Genomic DNA, 20,413 nt, shown 5'->3' with positions numbered 1-20,413 from the left:
GTTTAGCTTTGTTGGCTCACAACTTTTGCTTTAAATACTAATTCATTTTCCTAACAACTTGCAATCCTTATTCATGCCAAATAATATAATTTTAGCTTTAAATCTATTGAACTGTTTGATCTGTTTCTTGTGAGCATCAGTCTAAGGAAAATGAAGACGTAATGTTGTTGGGAAATGCATGAGAGCCCAATTATCATAAACACACAATTACACACTCAGAAAATCCAAAAAATGAAATGACAACAAGTTCAGTTTCACATAAGTCCCTTTAATATCTGAAGACTCTTTAATTGCATTTACATGGCAAAGATAGTTAATTTGTAAATGATATTTCAAATCCAAGGTAATAATCAATTAATCTAATATTCATTCTTCTCTAATACTTTCAAATTAATTATGTAAATCTATCGTGGATACATTTCATTTCTCTGTCAACAAGTCAGGGGAAATTACCAGACAACACTTTTCTTTTCATAAAATAATACAATTATCAGAAAATTAACCATTTCCATATAAATGCATTCAATTTAAGAATTTAAATTTTGTAAAAAGTATATATCACAGTGATGTCTGTCTTTTTTTTGGGCACAAGTATTCGTTAATGCATCTAAAAGCATAAGGACAAAATTGAACCAAATTTGATCTTAAAATATGGTGTAAAACTATTTGAATAATTTACTGGCATAATAATTTACTGATTTGGATTCTACTCCACTTCCTATGAGTATGCGGATTAAAAAGATTTTTGGCAAGAGGCACCTAACTTTTTTTCATTTTCATTATTATTTTTAATTCAAACAGCAACTACGAACAAGAAGTGCAAATTATACATGACCTACAAAGCATCCAACTACTGCCCCTTCGTTCTGTTTCATGTCTATCCTGTAGTGCAAATCAGGGGAACAGTTCTTGCAAGTCATGCCAAAATAGTCTTCTCAACCAAGCAACAACAAAACCCTTTAAATCCCTACGACAAAATACTGACCAACAGCAATTGCACTTCACATTTCACCAACAAATGGCCATGTTATGACAGTCAAGAAATGAAGAGGAGGTCGATACACAGTCTATACAGAAATATGCCCCCCTCCCCAACACAAAAACTACAAAAAACTAACACACATACGATTGCACACCTTAGAGAGATGTTCTCTATTAAGTTAAAAGGCTAATGGTAACTGACTGCTAAAGAGCAAGGACATGATGTGATTGGCTCATGGAATGACCTACACATATGAGCCTGGCTGGCACACGTCTCAAGTGGAAAATCTGCTTCCAGGAAACATTCAAAAAGTAACACTGTCTGAACTGAGACACAATTCTGAATACTTTAAAAGATTAATCACAGCATGGTTCTCTGTACAGACTACTTTCTTTACCTTTACTGACATCCAAATCTGTTTTGTATAGATTTGAAAATGTCCTCAAAACCTAATTGACTGACTTCTGTCTATGCCACCTTTACTGTCAGAGGATAAGGTGTCAGTATGCCTCAAACGAAGTGCTTTTCAGATCGTCGAATACAATCGTAGACACGCTCCCTTTACAACTTATAGACGTCGGTGAACTGTGTCCTACCATTAATGTCACTTTTCAAAATCAACATCCACACAATCGTGCCCATTTCACACACTGATTAGTAATCTGTGTGGAAGTGAGAAAGTAAACACAGGTTTAATGTTGCCCTTAAGCTGTCCTATTAGTCCATTCTTCACACAGTTCCTTACATTTTCCTACATAGAAACGAGTGCAACACTATGACTGCCATCCAAGAAAGATTGTCATAAAGTGTGCACCGTTATCCCCATTTTCAGAAATTACTGCCTCTCTTTGACAGCAGGCTTTTTCGCTCCATCTTCGAGCGTGGCATGCTTTTGCCTTCAGATTTGGTTGGACAACGCTTTGTACAAGCTAGTTCGTTTCGAGCAGTCTGACACCTTAATGTTATCACGTCATAGCTTTAGCCAACAAAAGTTCATATTTGCCAGACTTATTGAGTGACAATGAAAATGATGAGATGATATTAGGTAAAATTCACAATCAAAGCAAAGCCACTATAAAGCCATGTAAAGGTTTTTATTATCTTGATTAAGCCTGCACCAGAAGCAAACCCAAGACATTTCCCTTACACTCAAGCAAGCACCTCCATACATGATTAGGAGGTTAGATTAAATTCCCTTGATCTCCAACTAATAAAAAGAGCAGCACAGTGGCATTTTGTGGTGTAAGGGAGGCCTTTAGGGGATGCTTCTAGACAGAGCAGACTACCTTGGGGAGCAATATCTCCTCTTCTTTTATGTCTGCCATCCTTTCCCTGTTTCTTCAGCTACAGGTGCAAGTCCTCTTGCAGTAAAGGCTGTGACATCTCCCTGCTTCTGTGTTTTAGTGAGGGCAGCTGTTTGAGCGTCACTTGTCTGATGTAGACCACCAGAAATCCCAGCACCATCGCCACACCGATGAGAGAACCAACAACAGGGGCGTATGAATGCTTGTTTACCCTTGGAGGAATGGTGGGTGGAGGGGATGGAGTTGGCTCCTCAGACAGAAGGTCCTGAACATTTAAGAGGGAACCGTTGTTTGGTAGAGGTTGGATGGACAGGATGTGGCACATTAGAGGATAAAGGTCGACAGAGCGCATGGAGGTCTTGATGTAATTCTGGCGAAATGCTGGCCCACGAGCCACAAACACAGGCTGCATGCTACGTAAGCTGTTGTCATAGCCATGGTTTCCCACTGGAAAGAGAAGACAAGACATGTGTTTTCATAAGGAGGTGCAATACTGATGTTATTTTTGCATTGTTGCAGGCAGCGCTTTCTATTGGCAATTAATAGGATATGGCAAAGCTGCTCTCTCCGATGATTTACTACTATCACTGCCTCCCCCAGCTCACTGGTAAATGCTAAATCAGTCACAGCAACATACAAGCAAAACTGAATTAAATACAAAGACATCCTTACTTTTGATTAAAGTTTAGACTGGCTGACTACTACTCTGTAAATATGCCAACCTAATTTCATTTCTGAGGTTATTGATGTTTGAGCACCATTCTGTCACATATCTCAGACAAAGATATCATGACTTTTAATCCCTTGTGTGAGTCAACGCCCCCAAAAAATTGGATCCTACATTTTCCAAAATGCAACAAAAGACATATTTTTTGGTTTGTACATGTCAACGTCTTTCAAAATGCAGACTTCTGACATCCCAGTGCCATCACTGTAATTCACTGAGCGGCAGAAGATGTCATTGCTTGACAAATTATAAGACAGTATCATCCAGATCCACAGCTGTCTTGTAAGTCGAAGTATCATACTAGACATATCTAGCTCAGCAATCTCACATCACGTTGTCACCGAGGACTGAGAGTCAGCAGGTTTTCCTTCCAGCCACAAACTTCACCAGGCCATTATACTGATTAACAAGCCTTCAACTAGAGAGGAAGAATTAAGCTGAATAATTAGCTGATGTAGTCTGTGGCTCCCATGAAAAACATGCCCTCTGTAGAACATATTTTGAGATCTCTAATCCAAAGAGGAAGTACTGGAAAAACCTGCTTTAAAACTGGTTTAAGAAAAGGAAATGCTCCAAGAAGTGGACCTCCACATCTACATGTTTACCTCATTATTTGACATGTTAACATGAACATCCAACATTCTTACTTTATATGACTGAAAATAAGGAAAAGCATTAATAGGTCCTCTTTAATTATAGCTGGTATAACATGAGGCAGCTTTGGTTTGAAGAATGAAAAAAAAAAATCCTGTGAAGCTATTAATAGAGCAGACTGAAGCTGCAGTTTGAAACAACTGGAAACCCTGTTTAATATGCCACAAACTTGAATATTGTCTCAACACAGCTTTATGAGATGTGATAACGTACTCATGGAGTGTGTGGTCCTGTTCTGTACGATGGTCCAGCCCTCCTTGGCCTCTATGACGATTGGCATGATTCTGATGTTATGTTGATAATGGAAGCGCTCTGGAATTTCTTCCTTCTTGTACACCATCATGTACGGATTTGCATCAGCTAGCTTATTGTACACCTCTTCAAGCTTCCCTGAAAGACAGACAACAAGTGATGGTCACAGATAAAAACATTATATTTTTTAAATAAGTAGCAAAAAGGCAAGAAAGTTAACATTTGTATGTATCTTTGTCCAACTAAAACTAATGAAAATTAGAATTTGATCCTAGACTTAAACTCCATGTTCACTAAAATGTACCTAGGGGACATTGTTAGAAAAAAGTAAATGAAAAAAAGGTATATTTAAACAAATTTCAGGGACATGAGAGTGGTATCACTCTTCTCATGCAGCTCTCAGCAAGAAAGAAAATATTTCCCAAAATGTCAAAGTAGTCCTGCTGTTGAATGTGACAGATGTTAAAAGTAATACCTTCTTTTGGCAGTATTCCCACCACTGGACTCTTATCCACCCAGGTGTACAGGTCTCTGCTCACATACTCATCCAGTTGTATGATGTTATCACTGAAAAGCTGTGTCATGCCGTGGTCACTGGTCACTATGAGGTTCACCTTCTCATACAGCCCGGCCGTCTTTAGCTTATTCCTCAGGAAGCCAAGCTTCTCATCAATCCCAGCGATGACTCCATCCATGTCGGAACTCTGAGGTCCCAGTTTGTGCCCGCTCTCATCTGGCTCCTCCCAGTACAGAACTCCAAAATCCACCGCCTCCCCTTTGGGTGCAGAGAACCACTCAACAATCCGTTCTACTCGTGTTTCAAAGGGGACTGAAGCATTGTACGGGAGGTAGTTAGTGGGGAATGTGCCATGGATCTTCACATCAGACCCTGGCCACATCGCCGCTCCACTACGCCCTCCAGATTTCTGGATGGTCACCCATAGAGGCACTGCTGCATCCCACCACCGGGAATCATAAATACTGTCTGTCTCCATAGAGAAAGACTGGTTTAAAACTGGGTCATACATCTCATTGGCCACAATGCCGTGCGTCTCAGCATACAGCCCTGTCACCAAGCTGTAGTGGTTGGGGAAGGTTTTGGTGATGTAAGCGGTCTGCACCTGCTCCACTGATACCCCTTCTACTGTCAGTTTGCGGAAGTTAGGTGTCGGGACGCGGTGAATGTAGTCCCAGCGAAAGCCATCGAAGGAGACGAGCAGCAGCTTGGGTCGATCCTTCACACTTGGGGTGTGATCTTGCTGGTTCAAGCGATGAAGGGAGACCAGAGGCAGCAGCAGGACCCACAGGCAGAACGGAGCACTGCAGCCTCCTCGCAGCAAGGAGTCCAGCATGTTGTTGGCGTGTGATGACTCAACCTACAAATCAAACACAATAACTGCTTAGGAAGAACTTATCTGGAAGACAAATATGTGTATGCACCAGCTAACATAGTTGTGTGTGTTAAGAAGAACCATAAATCTACAGCATGTATTATTTTAGACAACACTATGCCTCCAACTGGTGCTGCAAGTAACAATTCTTATCATTATTGATTAATCTGCCATTAATAGTCATTTTAATTTCTCAGTTATAGTCCAAGGTGACATCAAGTGTATTGTTTTATCCATGCCACATTACTATACCAGTAAATATAACAAGCTATATCATCTATGACAAAGAGAAGCATCAAATTCTCATGATATGAAAAACTGGAATATTTGGTATTTGTGTTGTACATTTTGCGAAACAATGAATTCATTATCAGAGCAGTTGATTCATTTTCTAATTTATTCATTTTGTGGTGACATTTTGGGATAGACACTGTCCTATTTCAACATCACTGACCAATGCACAAAGCCAGGTCCATAAAGAAATGGTTTTCTGAGTCCAGTGTGAAAGAACATGATTGACGAGCACAGAGGTTTGATTTAAATCCCGTCACACAACTTTATGATGAACTGGAATACTGACAGACCTTAACACCCAGCACCAGTAAGCCAACTCACCTACATATTGTCCATAGTTTTAAAATGAGATGTCCAACAATGACATATGGCTGTAATATTCAGAGGTCAGCTTTCTTGGCAATATTGATTATAATAAACACACGATTGTGAGAACTTATCATTTATGTTGATTAGTGCTAAGGCAATAAATTGATTAGTTGATCAACAGACAGTTAATCTAGATAAAAAAAATCCCTCATTTTTAGTAATCTCAAGCAAAAATGCTACACATTAACTGCTTTTTTTCTATTTTGCTTCATTATAGGTTGAATATTGTTATGATTTGAACTGTTGGTTTAACAAAAAAAGCAGTTTAAAGATGTCACCTTGGACTCTGGGAACATATGATTGGCTTTTTTGGTATATCTGCCTTTTTCTGAAGCTATTAGCATATTCATTAGAAAAGTAATCGATACAAAAACAATGAATTGCAAAGTTGTAATTCATAGGCTAACAGACTCAATTTAGATTCTGTCATGCTCATAAACAACTGAGCCAATATCTAGTATTACCACAGGATATTGTTATTGTAATAAGATCGAGTTAGACAGGAGCTTCCCTAAACAAAGCACTTAGAAATGCAAAACTGGGGAGATTACAAGTCAGGAGATCATTGATGTTAGTGGAAATGAGGCAGAAAATATGGATATAACGACTGAAATGCATTCAGACGAGCGACTTGCATGCATATAACTTAATGACAGCCTTCCTAATGAGAGTCAAACACATTAAAGATGACATTGGATCCGTGTTTGAGGCTGGTGCTGCAATGCTAACAGCTAAAAAACGCAGCTCTGTCTGCAACAATAAGACGGGCAAGTCGATTTCACCTGAATGCATTCACTGATTCACTGATCCACTGATCCAGAGCAAAGAAGCGCTTTCATGCACAATTTCAGCAAGCCAAAAAAAACCCCACCAACTGTGCTGTCAACAAGCTTACCTTGTTATCTGATCCCCCGCACTGGGCTCGTCTTGCGTTGCACAGCAAGATAAACAGCCGGCCTCGTTTGTGACCGGAGGAGGAAGTCCCGCCTATTAACTTGCTGTTTGCTCACCCCTTCTGTTTATTTATTTACATGCATGCATAAAAGCAAGCTCATATGAAGACAAAAGGATGTGCGGCATTTCCTGCAAGTGCATGCCTCGCTACTTGGAGAGACGCATCACCCCCAAATTCACTGCGATCCACAAGCGCACAGGTCCCACTGACGTAATGTGGGATGAGAGAAGACGGGTTTGGGGAGGGAAGTGGAGGGGGAGGGGGGTGGTCCTGGATTATAAATAGACATCGTGGTGTCAGTCAGGTTAGTATCGCTTTACTTGAAGATTTTTTTTTTAAATGACTCATGATTATTTTATAATAAAATGTGTCGACGTGGGGCATTGTAATTAAAAGCGATGCTCTCTGTGAGTAATGCTTAATGCTAAAAATGTACTGCTTTCTACAATTATATCCTTATAATAATGCTGCTTAAAACAAGTGCAATGAAATAGCCACTCTGCAAGTACAGCCAATAGCATGTGCTGCCCACAAGGTGTCAGTCAAGTCCTGTCTCAAAGTCTGGCTGCACCTTGTGTTATAAAGAAAGATGGCATCTCAATAATGTGGCTGCATGGTGAGAGTGGGACTATTTCTGACCTACTGACAAGCTTTTCCATCCCTGCAGAGAGAAAGGTCCCTTTATTAATGCTCACTGCTCTGTGCATCCTTTACATTGTATTCTGTCCACAGCTGAGTATTGTCTCTACTAATACTAAAGCAAGATATGATTTTCAGCAATAATTATGATTTCAAATATACAAATATAATTAAAAAAAAAACTTTGACCTTGGGGTGAGATTATTTTATTTATCTGATTTCAAGGCCAAGAATAAAGTTAGACTTTCAGAAGTGCTTAGAATAAAAATAGGAAAATTGAACAGCTATAATTCCACAACTACTGGATAACTTAATCTGCTGATGAAGATTATGTGATATGACTGAAATCTCCAGAACAGCTAATTAATCAATCTTGTGATGATATTGTATTTTTTTAAACTGTAGTTCCCAAGGTCAATAATTAACTTAGAGGAGATACTTTTATTTACAGAGTACATGTTATGTGCTAAGTAGTTACAGCAGTGTACTGTGTTTATTTATACACATAGACATAAAGACAGTGTCAAAAAAAAAATGAAAAAGTATATACAGGGTTTTAGAGCTCACTGAATATACTGACCAGGATGGATACTGTTCATCCCTCCAGAGACAATAAGCATTCATGCCAAGAAGCACTGAAGCTATTCTGGAGGCTCATGGTGACCCAAAACCTTACCAGGACTTTTTATGTCACTTTATCCTTTAATCCTTTCTTATTATATCTTTTCACACATGCACAGTTAACACAAACAACTCAAATCTGATCTAATGTATACATACATGTGTGATTAAAAATACAGATATTGAGCTAGATATGTAATTATTTTACTTCATGGCACATTTAGAGCATAACTAAACGCCAGAAGCTTCTTACATTTCACAAGGAGGCCAACACAGATAATAAGCAGATCTGATACCACAGAGAAAGGCTATTATGAGACTTGAACACAATGTTAAACAATCTTAAAATCTATTGTAAACCTTTCATGTAGCCTCTGGAGACATTTGAAGACCGGACAATTGGGATCATATTCTCTAGTCGAGTTATAACACTGTCTTAGGAATTTCTGAGTTAATTTTCATTGACTTAATACTTTCAGGTGACCAAAAAAAATCACATTGCAGGAGTTTAATTGAAAGGCAAAAACAGGTTTGCAAATATAATCAGTAGAAACTAAACCTCCACGCAGCGGGAATGTTTTTAAGTAGAAAGCAAATTTGATGATATGGAGTAAAGGTTAAGTTGGAATCAAATGTCATCCCAGGATGTGCTGCTTGTATGAATTTAAGGCCCCAGAGCAAAGTATCATTATGAGTGAGTAATTTCAGTTAGCTGAAATAACACAAAATCAGGTTTAACAACTTCACTCCTTTGCGGTGAGTTTAGGGAAATCAATCATGTGACTTCTTAATTTTACATCACATGTCATCATACATGTTTAAATCATACATAATGCAAAAATTGCATCAATATATTCAATTTTCTATGAGAGTAATTATATATACAACTAGCATATAAGTAATTCAGTGGCTCTTTTGAAAAAAAAGGATATTAATTCATCTCATCCACAGGGGAAGAATATATTTATAGATTGTTATATGATAAACTAACAAAAGATTGTCTGAATTAAAGAAACAGAGTTGTGTTTTTTCATCATTCCGGCTGCACTTTATTAACTCAAATGTTCCCATTCTGTCAAAATAAACAGGCAAATCTAATCAAATATGCTGAAACATGAAAAATTGAAATGATAATACATCACAAAAGGAGGGCATCCAAATGAAAAACAACTAAAGCACTGATATAATAAGTGACACACAGGTACAAACAAGCTGTTAAAAAACAACTGTTAACCCATCATTTGTTGCATTAGTGTCACACAAATATTCTCAATGTTGTTGTTTTTTAAAAATTATTCCTTTTCAGTGTGGATTCCCTTTATTATGGATGCGTTATACATGTTCCTCATTGTGTTTTCCCTTCCATTTAGCTGACGGTGTGAATCTATGTGGGAACAGTGGAGCAGCCATTAAGCTACCTGCTGCTGTGTATTCTGGGTCGACTTCTACAACAGTTTGTGTGTATTCAGGTCTGTGTAGACATGAAGAGGTTTTGTTTGTTTGTGCAGGAAAGCTCTGTCTATTGTGAAATGTGTAGCTCTCTCTCCATTTCTCTACCTATTATGATGCTACACAAGAAGGTTGACGTATAGCTTTTGTTGGTTTCTATGTAAATAATGGGGTTTGAATGCTGATAATTTTCTGTGATGTATGCAACGGAAACGCTGTAGAATACAGTGAGGGCCAGAAGTGCTTCTAGATGTTCATTGTTGCAAAGATAGGTAGGATTACTATACATGTGGAAAAACACTGAGCATTTTTCCAAGCAGAGCATTTCTCCTGTTATTAACGATTTTTTGAACATCTGTTTAAAAAAATGTTTTGAATAAAATGTTTTAAAGTATTAAAATAAGTGTCGTGGCATCAAGGTGTTTCCTGAATTATGAACAAATACTAAACAGAATATTAAAAATGTAAACTGAAAGACAAATTGGGGATTTGACACAAACTGGTGCATAAAAAGAGATGGCCATCTTTATTATTATTATGAATATTCCACCAACACAGTATTGTGAAGAACAACCAAAAAACAACCACATAGCCTTTATCAAAGTCATCCATCTTGATTTAAACTTGCAAATGAGATTCATTAAATTAAATGTTGACAGTGCCCCCCCCCCCTACAGAGAGAGACTTTGTAGCCTGTAATAATTGCTGTATACAAACACACTGTGCAGAATTTGTATATGAAAATAAAATATATTTTACACTTGTACTGTACACATGGTGAGGTTTAATTTTACAAAAGGGTCATAACAGAATTACAATTGCTCTGAGAGGGTCACTGGGTCTCTGGAGTCAATCTGAGGTGACGTTAGGCCTTATTAGAGTTGTCAACTGACCTTTCATCTTGGTAGGTAATTTACAGTATATGCTAGGGATGCCCAGATCTGATGTGCCGGATCAGTATCTGTGCCAGTACTGATTTTATGAGGTGGGTCATAAGTATCAGCCTTGAAGTGTCCAATCCACATTAAATACAGTTTCTCAGTCACTATCATTATAACATTCAGTGTTTCCGCTATCGGTTACATTAATTCAGTCTTGTCAGTTTTTAGTGCCAAAGCAATCCCTGACCTCATGATACCTCAAATAAAAAGTGATTCCAGCGATGCATTTAACAACACACGTAAAATGTGACCAAAAAAGAGAACGCCAGTATTGGAACGGTACTTAGAATTTGCAAATACTCTGAGTTAAGGTATCTTAAGTGGTATCTGGAAAGAAAAGATCAGATCAGTGTATCACTAAAGTAGTATTTGCACATGAGAGTTCACTTAAAAAAGTAAGAATTTATCTTTCATGTTTATTATGCAAAATAAAGAATATGGCCAGCAAAAAAAGACATTTGGCTATACATATTAAAACAGTATGTCCTACCTGGTAAAAAAAAAACTTTAGATCTTTTATGGTGTTATTAAAGTTAATACAAACATTTTATTGTCTCTTTGGATATTCTTAGTCACATAAACCACTTCATTAGATTAAATGTACCTGGGTACCATTAATTTTTCATTACCTGTACACCTGTCTGACATTCTGATACTTTAAAATAATTTTTAAAAATGTGCCCCTATAGTATACAATGGATTTATAGTGAGTGGCTTTAATCACTGTGTTGTTTTATTCTCTGTATTCTCATGTTCCTACAGGAGTGCTGTGACAGGCTATTTGCAGAGTAAGAATGAGGTATATGATTTCTCTAGGTCTTTACAGCATGGGAAACCCTACAAGACACAATGCCCGCCAGCTTTTCTGGAGCTAGTCTATTGTGCCATAGTGTCCTTTTTTCTGGTCCTTTGTGTTTTATTTACAACAATCTCTCTCACATCCTACATTACCCAGATCCACCGAGAGCTGGCCCCGCTTTCATTGGACTGTCTCCACTTTCCCTTTCAGTCGTCGCCGTCCAGGGGGATCTGCGCACAAAGAGCGCGTAGCCAATCACAGGGGGGCTCTGATGAATCTCAGCCAATGTCTGTGACCCTCTCATTTACATAGAGACGGGATCAGCCAATCAGGAGTCAGCACAAGAAAAGATTTTGACCTCTCTACCCAATGGCAGTTGGAGGTATAGAGTTTTGGGGAGTGCATATAATCAACATATTATCGAAGGTGCCTAGATATCGATCCAGTATTCCGAGGTAGTTCAAAATCACCTCTCTTGGACCTGCGGGTTTGACCTTAATTTTCCTGTGCTTGGTGGAGAATAACTAACGCGAAAAATGCCTAAGAGAAAGGTGAGTGCCGTTCCTGCCATCCAGTTCACTTCACTGTAGTTTTCTGCTCTTGCATTTGAGGAAAATAGCGGTGCGCGATTATGTGGCGACGTCGAGGCAGGTGAGGTGATGCCAAAGTTTGAGGAAGCGTCTTCTCGCTCGCAACCTTTCAGGTGTATTTAACACGTCTTTGCTTGGACAGGAGATAGTCCCTCAATAGTATTTATGGTTTTTCACACTGTAAATCGGTCTGTGACCATCTTAATGGCCGTTCTTGTGGTCGTTTTATTTGCCACTTCCCTGTCCACAGTGCGCACTGGTGAATGTCAGACGGACCCGCCGGATGGATGGATGCGTAAATCCCGTAGGAGACGTGCGTGATGATAATTCTTGTTGGCGCGTTTCACGCATATATGAGACTTATCGATTCTGAATAATGTTTAATCCAACTGCGAATAAAAGGGGGGAGAGAAAATAACCACTTCCCTGTATCATTTTTAGTCTCTAGCGGTGATGAATGTAGGTGCCAAGCCGATTGAACAAACCCATATCCAGGAGAGAAAGGAATAAAGAAAGAGAGGATCAGAGACAATTACTGCTGTGTTAAAAGAGACCGTGACACCACCTAAACAGTATTGCACGACGAGCTCTAGTGCATTGTATCAGTGTATACATGGAACCTGGCTTTTCTACCACCTACAAACTGCCATTGTCTGCGCAGATTCGCCTTTGAGGACAGAGAATGGGGGGCCTCTAGGGGCGGAGGTCGCCCACATGCAAATGATGCGATTGCCAACCTGCAGGCTAAACCAACACCGAACTCTCCCGTGCGCTGTCCTTACCCACCTGCAGCCTCAATAAAAAAAATATGTTAATGAAGAATCTCTCATCGCCTAAATGAAGGCTGGCAGCTCTCCCGGCGTGTTGTTATTAGGCAGTAGCCGAGTCTCAGTAAATGAGCCCGTGTTTATATTCCAATTATTCTTTGGGGAGGTCAGTTCTTGGCATGTAAGCAAGATGCCTCCATTAACATGGAAGCAGAGAGCTCTCAGCATCATCAACATCCGTGGACGCAGATCATATGATATTGCAATTGGCACACGTGCAGCACAAATCGTTTCTGAAGAGATAGATAATTATGGAATAAAATTATGAGAAATGTAAGTCAGGAGCTATTGATTATTTCTTTAATTTTAGGCAAAATAAAAAATAAATTAGATTAAGCAGAGAAACACCGTATTTATTATTGATTGATAAAATTCAAGACATTTGAAATTCTAAGACATATTTGTGATGAGCATAATTGAATGAAAAACCCCCAACTCTAATAGGCTAGTAAATCTATTAACCAAGTATATAAAAGGGCTTGTTGTTATGTTGACTGTTATTACTATACTGTTGTTTATTTGTATGATTGTATCATATCTAATTGGACTTTTAAACTCAGTTTTGAGTGTTAAACATTTATTACATTATCATATCCGTGAATTAGATTTCTGGTAAAAAGATAAGACATTTATCTGATAAAAAGGAGCCTCCAGCTTCTCCTTTTTTATTGTCAGTTTCTAATCTTTACAACCTCTTCCAAAACTATATACTTAATGATGATTAGTTGTTTTTATAATTCATCCTACATCTTTATTTTACCTCACAGAAAAGATACAGAACAGTGTAAACCATGGTTAACCCTAACCCTAATTTTCTATTGATGGCTGAATTATATGAAAACAACTAGAAAAGTACATTTTAATCACAAATTTTTGAACTGTAGAGGTGTTATATGTCCTGTGGCTGTGATAGTGAATCGGTGGAGGGACTGCACACTTGCTCTGGTAACAGTCTCTCTATTCCTTGTTGCATCCCATATAGTCTCCAGAGGGTCCTGAGGGCAAGGAGGCCCCCAAAGTCACAAAACAAGAGGTAAATGTTACTTGTGTTTGTGTGCTGTGTGTGCAGGCGTATGTTTGTGTGCTGTGTTGTTTTACTACTAAGAGTGTGTGTTAATGTGTGTGTGTGGGTGTGTGTGTGTATGAGTGAGAGTAGAGTCAGGACAGGTTAATGATTAGGACTCTTGTAGGAGTCACCAAGCAGGTCAGCTCAAGATCAGCCCGCAAAGGTACAACTGATATCTGTCTCTCTCTCTGTCACTGTCTCTCTCTCTCTCTCTCTCTCTCTCTCTCTCTCGTTGATCATCCCTTCCTCCGGTAGCCCACCAGACGGTCAGAGAGATTGTCAGCGGTAAGTTTCCGTTCTCCCGCCCCTGTCTTCACCTCTGTCACTGTCCTCTCCTTCCTCTCCGTGCCTTCCTTCGTCCCGCTTTGCCTGCCCCTAAAGGCTCAGTCAGTCTTGTGGGATAATAAGTGTCATATTACCAAGACTCAGAGTAAAGTCCTCATTCAGTTTATGGATTTGATCAAGGCGATCCATAAACATGCTCCCTGAGGATTGTGTCTGGCTTGGTATGCATGTCTTTTCTCTGTTGTCTTTGTCCATTCTCAGTCTGGTCTGTTGCAACACCTTGTTGATATGTAGGGCTGCATGATACTGCATATTAATGTTCCAAAAGAATATTAATGTTATAAAATAATTCAGCAGTTTTTTAAATAAGCAACCGTAAAGGTAACCAGAATTCATGTAATATGTCCAATTGGCATTTAAACTTCTAGTACATTACATTTTGAACTTCTGATCATGCAGCTTTATTATACAGACTGTGTGTTTCTATCTGTGTTGTACTTTGCATGTTGCACCCATCTGAGTCTTCCGTACGTTTTTGTACATTTGCATGTGTACTTTAAGCTTTGAATACCTCACTTTTCAGGAAATCACTCTGTAAACATGCTATCATTAAATTCATGCATGTTCCCTAACGTGATATTTCCCTGTTGAACTCATTTAATGTGACTTTTTTAAAAAAAATGAACTAGCAGATATCCTGTTGAAGCAATTTGCACTGCATGACAAAGAAGAATAGGTTCTTTCTTTATTGTTTCCCTAATTCTGAAAATGGATATGTAATTGTAATGGCCCACCACCCCCAATCCAAGGATAATTTACTCAATGTCTTTCATTTATCGTATCATGTGCAGAGTGGCAGTGATTTCTAAAGAAAAACAGAGATATTCTGAGAAAGAATCACATGATTTAATTTTGTCACAGCATAGTTAGCTCGTGGCTTCAGGGTAACATGGTCCACACTCAGCAGCCTAGAAAAACTCTGCAGCAAACTTCTTCACACTGCGTGGCCAGAATTTAATCTTCCAAGTGATGCAGTCGTTGTGCAGTGGTCTGGGGTCAGTTCACGTTAAATGGAGACAGATATTTAAAACTTTACAGAATGAGGACATTGTAAAATCTCACTGCTTTGGCAAACCAGTAAGAGTACCTGAGCATTATTAAAAGTTTAGTCAAGAACAGTCTCAATGTGTTCTGCACTGTTCATTTTCTAAGAAGTTGCTCTTGTGGCTACAACATCAGTGCTGTAATGGCTCTGTGAACTGTAAGTGTACAAAAGAGAGACTACTTAAGGGGGACAACTGAAGATAAACTAATATTGCACCAAAAGTGTTGTCGGTCCTAACATGGCCTTTGTCTTATTAGCAGAAGCCCGCTCCACCCAAGCCTGAGGCCAAGCCCAAGAAGGCCGTCGTCAAGGTAAAGATCACACGCACAAATCCTGGAATCATTTTTTTTATACCCCTGTAAATTTGCAACAATCAATGCCGCTGGATGCGAAAAACACACACACAAACGCACACACACAGAACTCCTCACATGCCAACATACTTAAAAGCAACACCCGCAGGGTTGATTATTTTCCCTCCAAAAAGATTTTATTTGTATTCATGTTTAACATCAAAGTTCTGGGGAAAAAAGATTTCAAAAAATATGATTTGCAGCACAAGCATTCTCTAGTTTTTCTATTAATTGGAGACATGATAAACATTGTTCTCTTCCTTCTCTGTTATGGGAGGAATATTCAGAGCTGTGCTTTCCACCAGAGGATCTTATAGCTGTAGGCTGTAGTAAACATTGTCATCTTGCAGCATGAAGCAGGAAAATAAAAACTTTTTTGTGCTAAGAAATGTTAATATCTAGATTGCAATCAGATTCAGGTGGTACCTTACTTTAACAACATCTTCACATGTGATGATGATACCATCATTTTGTTTTTAGATAATAATAATTTTGTAATTTAATTGTATGTTCTTATTTCTTCAATGCAGAAGGTCGCTGATGATAAGGGCGCCAAGCCAAAGAAGGGCACCCCTAAGGGCAAGAGGGATGACGGCCCCGCCCATAATGGAGACACCAAGACCAATGAGGTATGAGGGGGTACGACTGGGGGAAAATCACATCTTTAAAAGAAGAGAATGCACATTCAGTCAGAAAAGACAAGAAAATAATGATCTGTTTCCCATTATTGTGTCATTGTGTGTATAAATATGCACATACATACACCTATCTCACCTATATTCCTCCATAACTCACTGCATAAACACATCTGTTTCCTACCACTAACACACATCTCTTTCCACTCACACATGTCATACTGACACACATAAACACGCACACACAAACACACACATACAGATCTTCGTGTCTCGTCCATCTGTCAGTGTGTCTTCCATCAGAAGCACAGCTCCTTCCTTGATGTCCGTGAGAGGACAGTCAGAGACTGTCAGAGTTAAGGGTATGGCCTAGTGTTTCTAATCCATCGTTGTTGTGTGTGTGTGTGAGCACTAACACGTTACTTTACAGCAGTTGTACCAGTAATTGAGCAAACATTTACCCAGTGTGCTTTGCAGTGCTGTGTATATTGGCGCATTTGAGAGAGAGAGAGAGAGAATGAAAGCGGTTGTGGCGAGAGAGAGTGAAGAAGCGAGGATGTGTGGCGTTTTCCTGACTGTGTGCAGTGGAGTGGGCCAAGGACAACTTTTTATACACATCAGCAGGTAGTGCTGCTCACGGAGCTGTGATGTGAGAGGTGATTGGCTGACTGTGTTTGTAGACAGCTGGCTCCACCAGTAGACAGACAGAGGAAATAGACAAGAGATGCTTAGTGAGATCACACCAGCCGGATTTGATTCCCTTGTTGAGCTAATGTTGATTGATGGAGACATTAGAACAACAAGGGTCATGGTTTTTGGTTTTATAGCAATTTGTTAAAAGATTTAGAGGTACAAACATCAGCATTAAAAAAGCAGTGTGTAAGAAAGCACATTTATGGGCTGAGAAAGTGTGTGTTTTGTTGAGTAAGCCTATTTCATGATAAACAAGATTTTCAAATCATGATCGCAATGCTCAGCTGGCAGCTTGAAGTCTGGCCATTCAGTGAACTATGGTGAGTGATCGCATCTCAATTCCCAAAGCTCATAAACACCTGCTTCACCCAGACCTTGTAGATCTAAATCACAAAAACATATTTTCTTACTTAACTGTGGTGTTATGTAACCATGCAGATCATCATTTTGAGATATTTATATCTCAAAATCGCCTAGTTTTGTTAATGCTCATCAAAAATGACTCTTGAAAGTCTGAATGGCAGTGTGTCTTTGGAGAAATAAGATTCATTGTTAATACTTACGCTATCTTTGGAACTACTTACAAATCGTCCCAGAGAGAACTGAGGTATGTTTTTATTATGTTGGAGCCAGGAGACTGTTAGCTTAGCATATAGACTTGAAGTAGCTGGAAACATCTGGCAGGTGTTAGTAGGTGAGCCAGTATTTATGCTAAGATAAGCCAGTCATTTTTAGCATACAGACATTAGAGTGGTATCTTCTTATCTACCTCCCACAAAGTAAGTGACTAAATTCATTTCCCACAATGTTTTTAAGTATGATTCCGAAACTATATTGACCTTTTCTTTCCGTAAATGTATTCATAAAGGTCAGGTTAAAGTTTTGTGTTTACAGAGCAGTTGCTGTGTTATGTTCACTTTAAAACCAAGTAGCAGGTTTATTTAGTTGTCTGGATTACTTTGCTGAGAAAAAACCTATACCTCCTTTAAATCTAGAACATATACTCAGAAGCAAACATGCTTTTTGGGAAAAACACATCAGTCCTAAACCACACACTGTCAAATGAGTGGCACATTGATCCAGTTCATCCAGAGCTCAGGTTTCGGCAAAGGAGAACACCTTTCATCTTTCAGCTGCTTAAAGGCTGATTTGGTCACATGCAGAATGAGTTTGGACTTATAAACCCTGCTGAGCTGTGGCAGACCAAAACAAGCAAAGTGAAAGTTGTGTGATGGCTTTTTTTGGAAATCTACCTGTAGTGAGAGTGGTGATAACACATTTATCTGTATGTAACCCTCGCCCCTCATCTTCCATTTAGGTAACTGAAGCAGCAGAGGAGGCGACTGAGGAGAAGGCGTGAAGACCCGGGCGCGTCCACCGACTCGTCCCCCTCTGACTCCATGGCAGCAAAGCATCTTTTTTTACTGACAATTTTTGTACCATGCTGAAATTTTTTTTAGACTTGTGATAGTAGAGATGGACAACCAGCAACCCCATCCCATAATGTTCACACACTACCTACAAAATGTTTTTTGCTTGATTCTTTTCCCTCTTCCATTCTGTATCACTAGGGACTGAAGTGGTATGTTTTTATTAGACAGCTGCAAATGTTCTTCAACCTGCCTGAAGGGGGCCGTAAATATGACTGTTATGATCTCTAAACCAGCTCTGCCTATATTTGTAGTTATCCTTTTCTACAAAAGATGATCATTACTATTGGCTCTCTTATAATAATAAGGAGATGCTTCAGTTGCCCCCCGCGTCCCCCTGACGGTAAAGCTGAGGATTTTTCGATGCGTGTCAGCAGTTTGATTGCAGAACCGAGCTCAAAGCAGGTTCACAGTCGCCATGGAGAACATCTGCAGCTTTTTAAAAATGTTTGTCTCTAGAATCACGACCACTGTGTTTCCCATAGCTCCTTTTGTATGTGTGTGCTGGAGTGAATGTGTTGGTGGGTCTCTGTATTTGACTTTGTTAACTTTGCTCCTGCCCCAACACCCCCCGCCCCCACCCCACCCCTTCTCCCCCCCAAACGCCTTGTCCTGCAGCAGAGTGACATAGCAATAATGAGTGGTGCTTCTGTTCTAGACGGCTCTATTGGCTTTGGACCCTCTGGGCTTCTCTGAATTTCATCCTGTTGGAAGAATATTTTGAAATAAAAGAAAAAGTTGAAGTTATGTGTGAGGGTTTTTTTTTTTTGTCTCTGTTGTCTACTTACTTTTTGATGAATTAAGTTTTCCATGTATATTTTCCTTGTTAGCAAAACAACAAGTTTATTGAGAGTACACCTATACCTGCCTTTTCTATAGCTGGAAAAACTCAGGTAAAGCAATTTGCACCTGTGTGTTTTCAGTGTGTCCACTAGCTGTGTTCGAGAGCTCCTTTTCAACGTATTCATGTTTAGAGTTATTTTTTACACCAACACAAAGCCAGCACTGTGTGTCTGTGTATATCTTTGTGTGTGTGTGCGCGCGAGGTCGCCAGGGGCACGTGGCTGTGTTAAATACAATTGCTGTGTCAGGAAGTGAAAGGTCAGCATTTGCCAGAGTGGTGGGACCGATGAGACCATACGGTCTCTTCATTGCGGGATGAGCTGTCACTCACACTTGTGGACCAATGACCAGTTCCATTTTTTAAACATGTGGAGGTGTGGAGTGATGATGTCTGGATTACCACAGATACTGAAGAGGCAATTTAAAATGTATTATCAGGAGCCTCATTTGATATGATGTAACAGCAGTGGGAGTGAGAAGCTCTACATTGCATCAGTCCTGAATAAATAAATATACTTTAGACAAGATGATTTTTTAAAGCAAAAAAAATGTCACCATTCACAAGATCTGACCTATGAACTTGTGCTCCCAAAAGCTGAATCAAGGGGAAAAGCTGCACAGAACTTTACTAAATCAATCAGCATCAAACAACTTTGTAGCCACAAGAAAATGGTGATAAAGGTTACACCATAGAAAAATCTATCAAAGTTTCTTGATAAAGCTACAAGGACATTATAGTCATGGTTAATAGAAGGTATAACCTGACAATGAAGCAGGGGCACACATACATGCCTTTCTGATCCATAACTAAAAGGAAATAATTTCTAGCAAAATCTCCAAATGTTTCAGCAATTCTCACAGTGTATGTACAGTATAACGAGTTTGGATTTATTTGGTCAAGGATAATTAAACATGTCAAATTATTATGAGGTGCAGTTGCAATTAAGGCAATCTTTATGACTCTCATAAATTTACCAGTGGACTATGTATTAGTCCAGGCAAGCTCAAAGCAAGTCAGTGGTCTTGTGTCTGGTCACTAATCATCAAAAACGACTGTTTATGTTTAACAAAGAGAAAATGTGCACCTGACGACATTTCTCCACATTATTCATAACCTTTGACACTCATGGAACCATGTTTGGCCGTGTGGTACAGAGTGAGGGTGCCTCCTTGTGGCCATGTCAGCCAGCACAATTACAGTTCAGCACT

At 39.2% G+C, this 20,413-nt stretch overlaps 2 protein-coding genes across 3 annotated transcripts; one reads left to right on the top strand and one right to left on the bottom strand.

The window, feature by feature from the left end:
- Window positions 1-253: 253 nt before the first annotated feature.
- enpp5 (ectonucleotide pyrophosphatase/phosphodiesterase 5) lies at window positions 254-6,997 on the bottom strand. The gene is made up of 4 exons (XM_053337224.1): window positions 6,869-6,997; window positions 4,395-5,295; window positions 3,881-4,057; window positions 254-2,733 (listed from the first exon to the last, which is right to left on the bottom strand). The coding sequence occupies exons 2-4, from the start codon at window positions 5,269-5,271 to the stop codon at window positions 2,327-2,329; spliced, it is 1,461 nt and encodes a 486-aa protein (XP_053193199.1). The 5' UTR covers window positions 5,272-5,295; window positions 6,869-6,997; the 3' UTR covers window positions 254-2,326.
- Window positions 6,998-11,772: 4,775 nt separating this feature from the next.
- Window positions 11,773-19,104, top strand: hmgn3 (high mobility group nucleosomal binding domain 3). Of its 2 annotated transcripts, none has more exons than XM_053337288.1 (6): window positions 11,773-11,928; window positions 13,777-13,827; window positions 14,116-14,145; window positions 15,511-15,561; window positions 16,134-16,232; window positions 18,250-19,104. In XM_053337288.1, exons 1-6 carry the CDS (start codon window positions 11,914-11,916, stop codon window positions 18,289-18,291), a joined length of 288 nt encoding a protein of 95 aa, XP_053193263.1. In that variant the 5' UTR covers window positions 11,773-11,913; the 3' UTR covers window positions 18,292-19,104. The 2 variants fall into 2 exon arrangements, with proteins under 2 accessions (XP_053193263.1, XP_053193261.1); XM_053337286.1 differs by having other exon boundaries at window positions 15,508-15,561.
- The last annotated feature ends 1,309 nt before the right edge of the window (window positions 19,105-20,413 follow it).

Source organism: Scomber japonicus, chromosome 17 (assembly GCF_027409825.1).
Source record: "Scomber japonicus isolate fScoJap1 chromosome 17, fScoJap1.pri, whole genome shotgun sequence".
Taxonomy (NCBI): domain Eukaryota; kingdom Metazoa; phylum Chordata; class Actinopteri; order Scombriformes; family Scombridae; genus Scomber; species Scomber japonicus.
This window is presented reverse-complemented; position numbering and strand designations above follow the sequence as displayed.

What these genes read in the sequence shown, in the direction of transcription:
- hmgn3 (XM_053337286.1), top strand. An exon ending in CCAAAGTCACAAAACAAGAG is followed by an intron (nt 13,828 to 14,115) that starts GTAAATGTTACT and finishes TTCCTCCGGTAG; the next exon opens with CCCACCAGACGGTCAGAGAG. An exon ending in GAGACACCAAGACCAATGAG is followed by an intron (nt 16,233 to 18,249) that starts GTATGAGGGGGT and finishes TCTTCCATTTAG; the next exon opens with GTAACTGAAGCAGCAGAGGA.
- enpp5 (XM_053337224.1), bottom strand. Translation starts at nt 5,271, where the DNA reads ATGCTGGACTCCTTGCTGCGAGGAGGCTGCAGTGCTCCGTTCTGCCTG. An exon ending in GGGAATACTGCCAAAAGAAG is followed by an intron (nt 4,058 to 4,394) that starts GTATTACTTTTA and finishes TCTGTCTTTCAG; the next exon opens with GGAAGCTTGAAGAGGTGTAC. An exon ending in CAGGACCACACACTCCATGA is followed by an intron (nt 2,734 to 3,880) that starts GTACGTTATCAC and finishes TTCTCTTTCCAG; the next exon opens with TGGGAAACCATGGCTATGAC.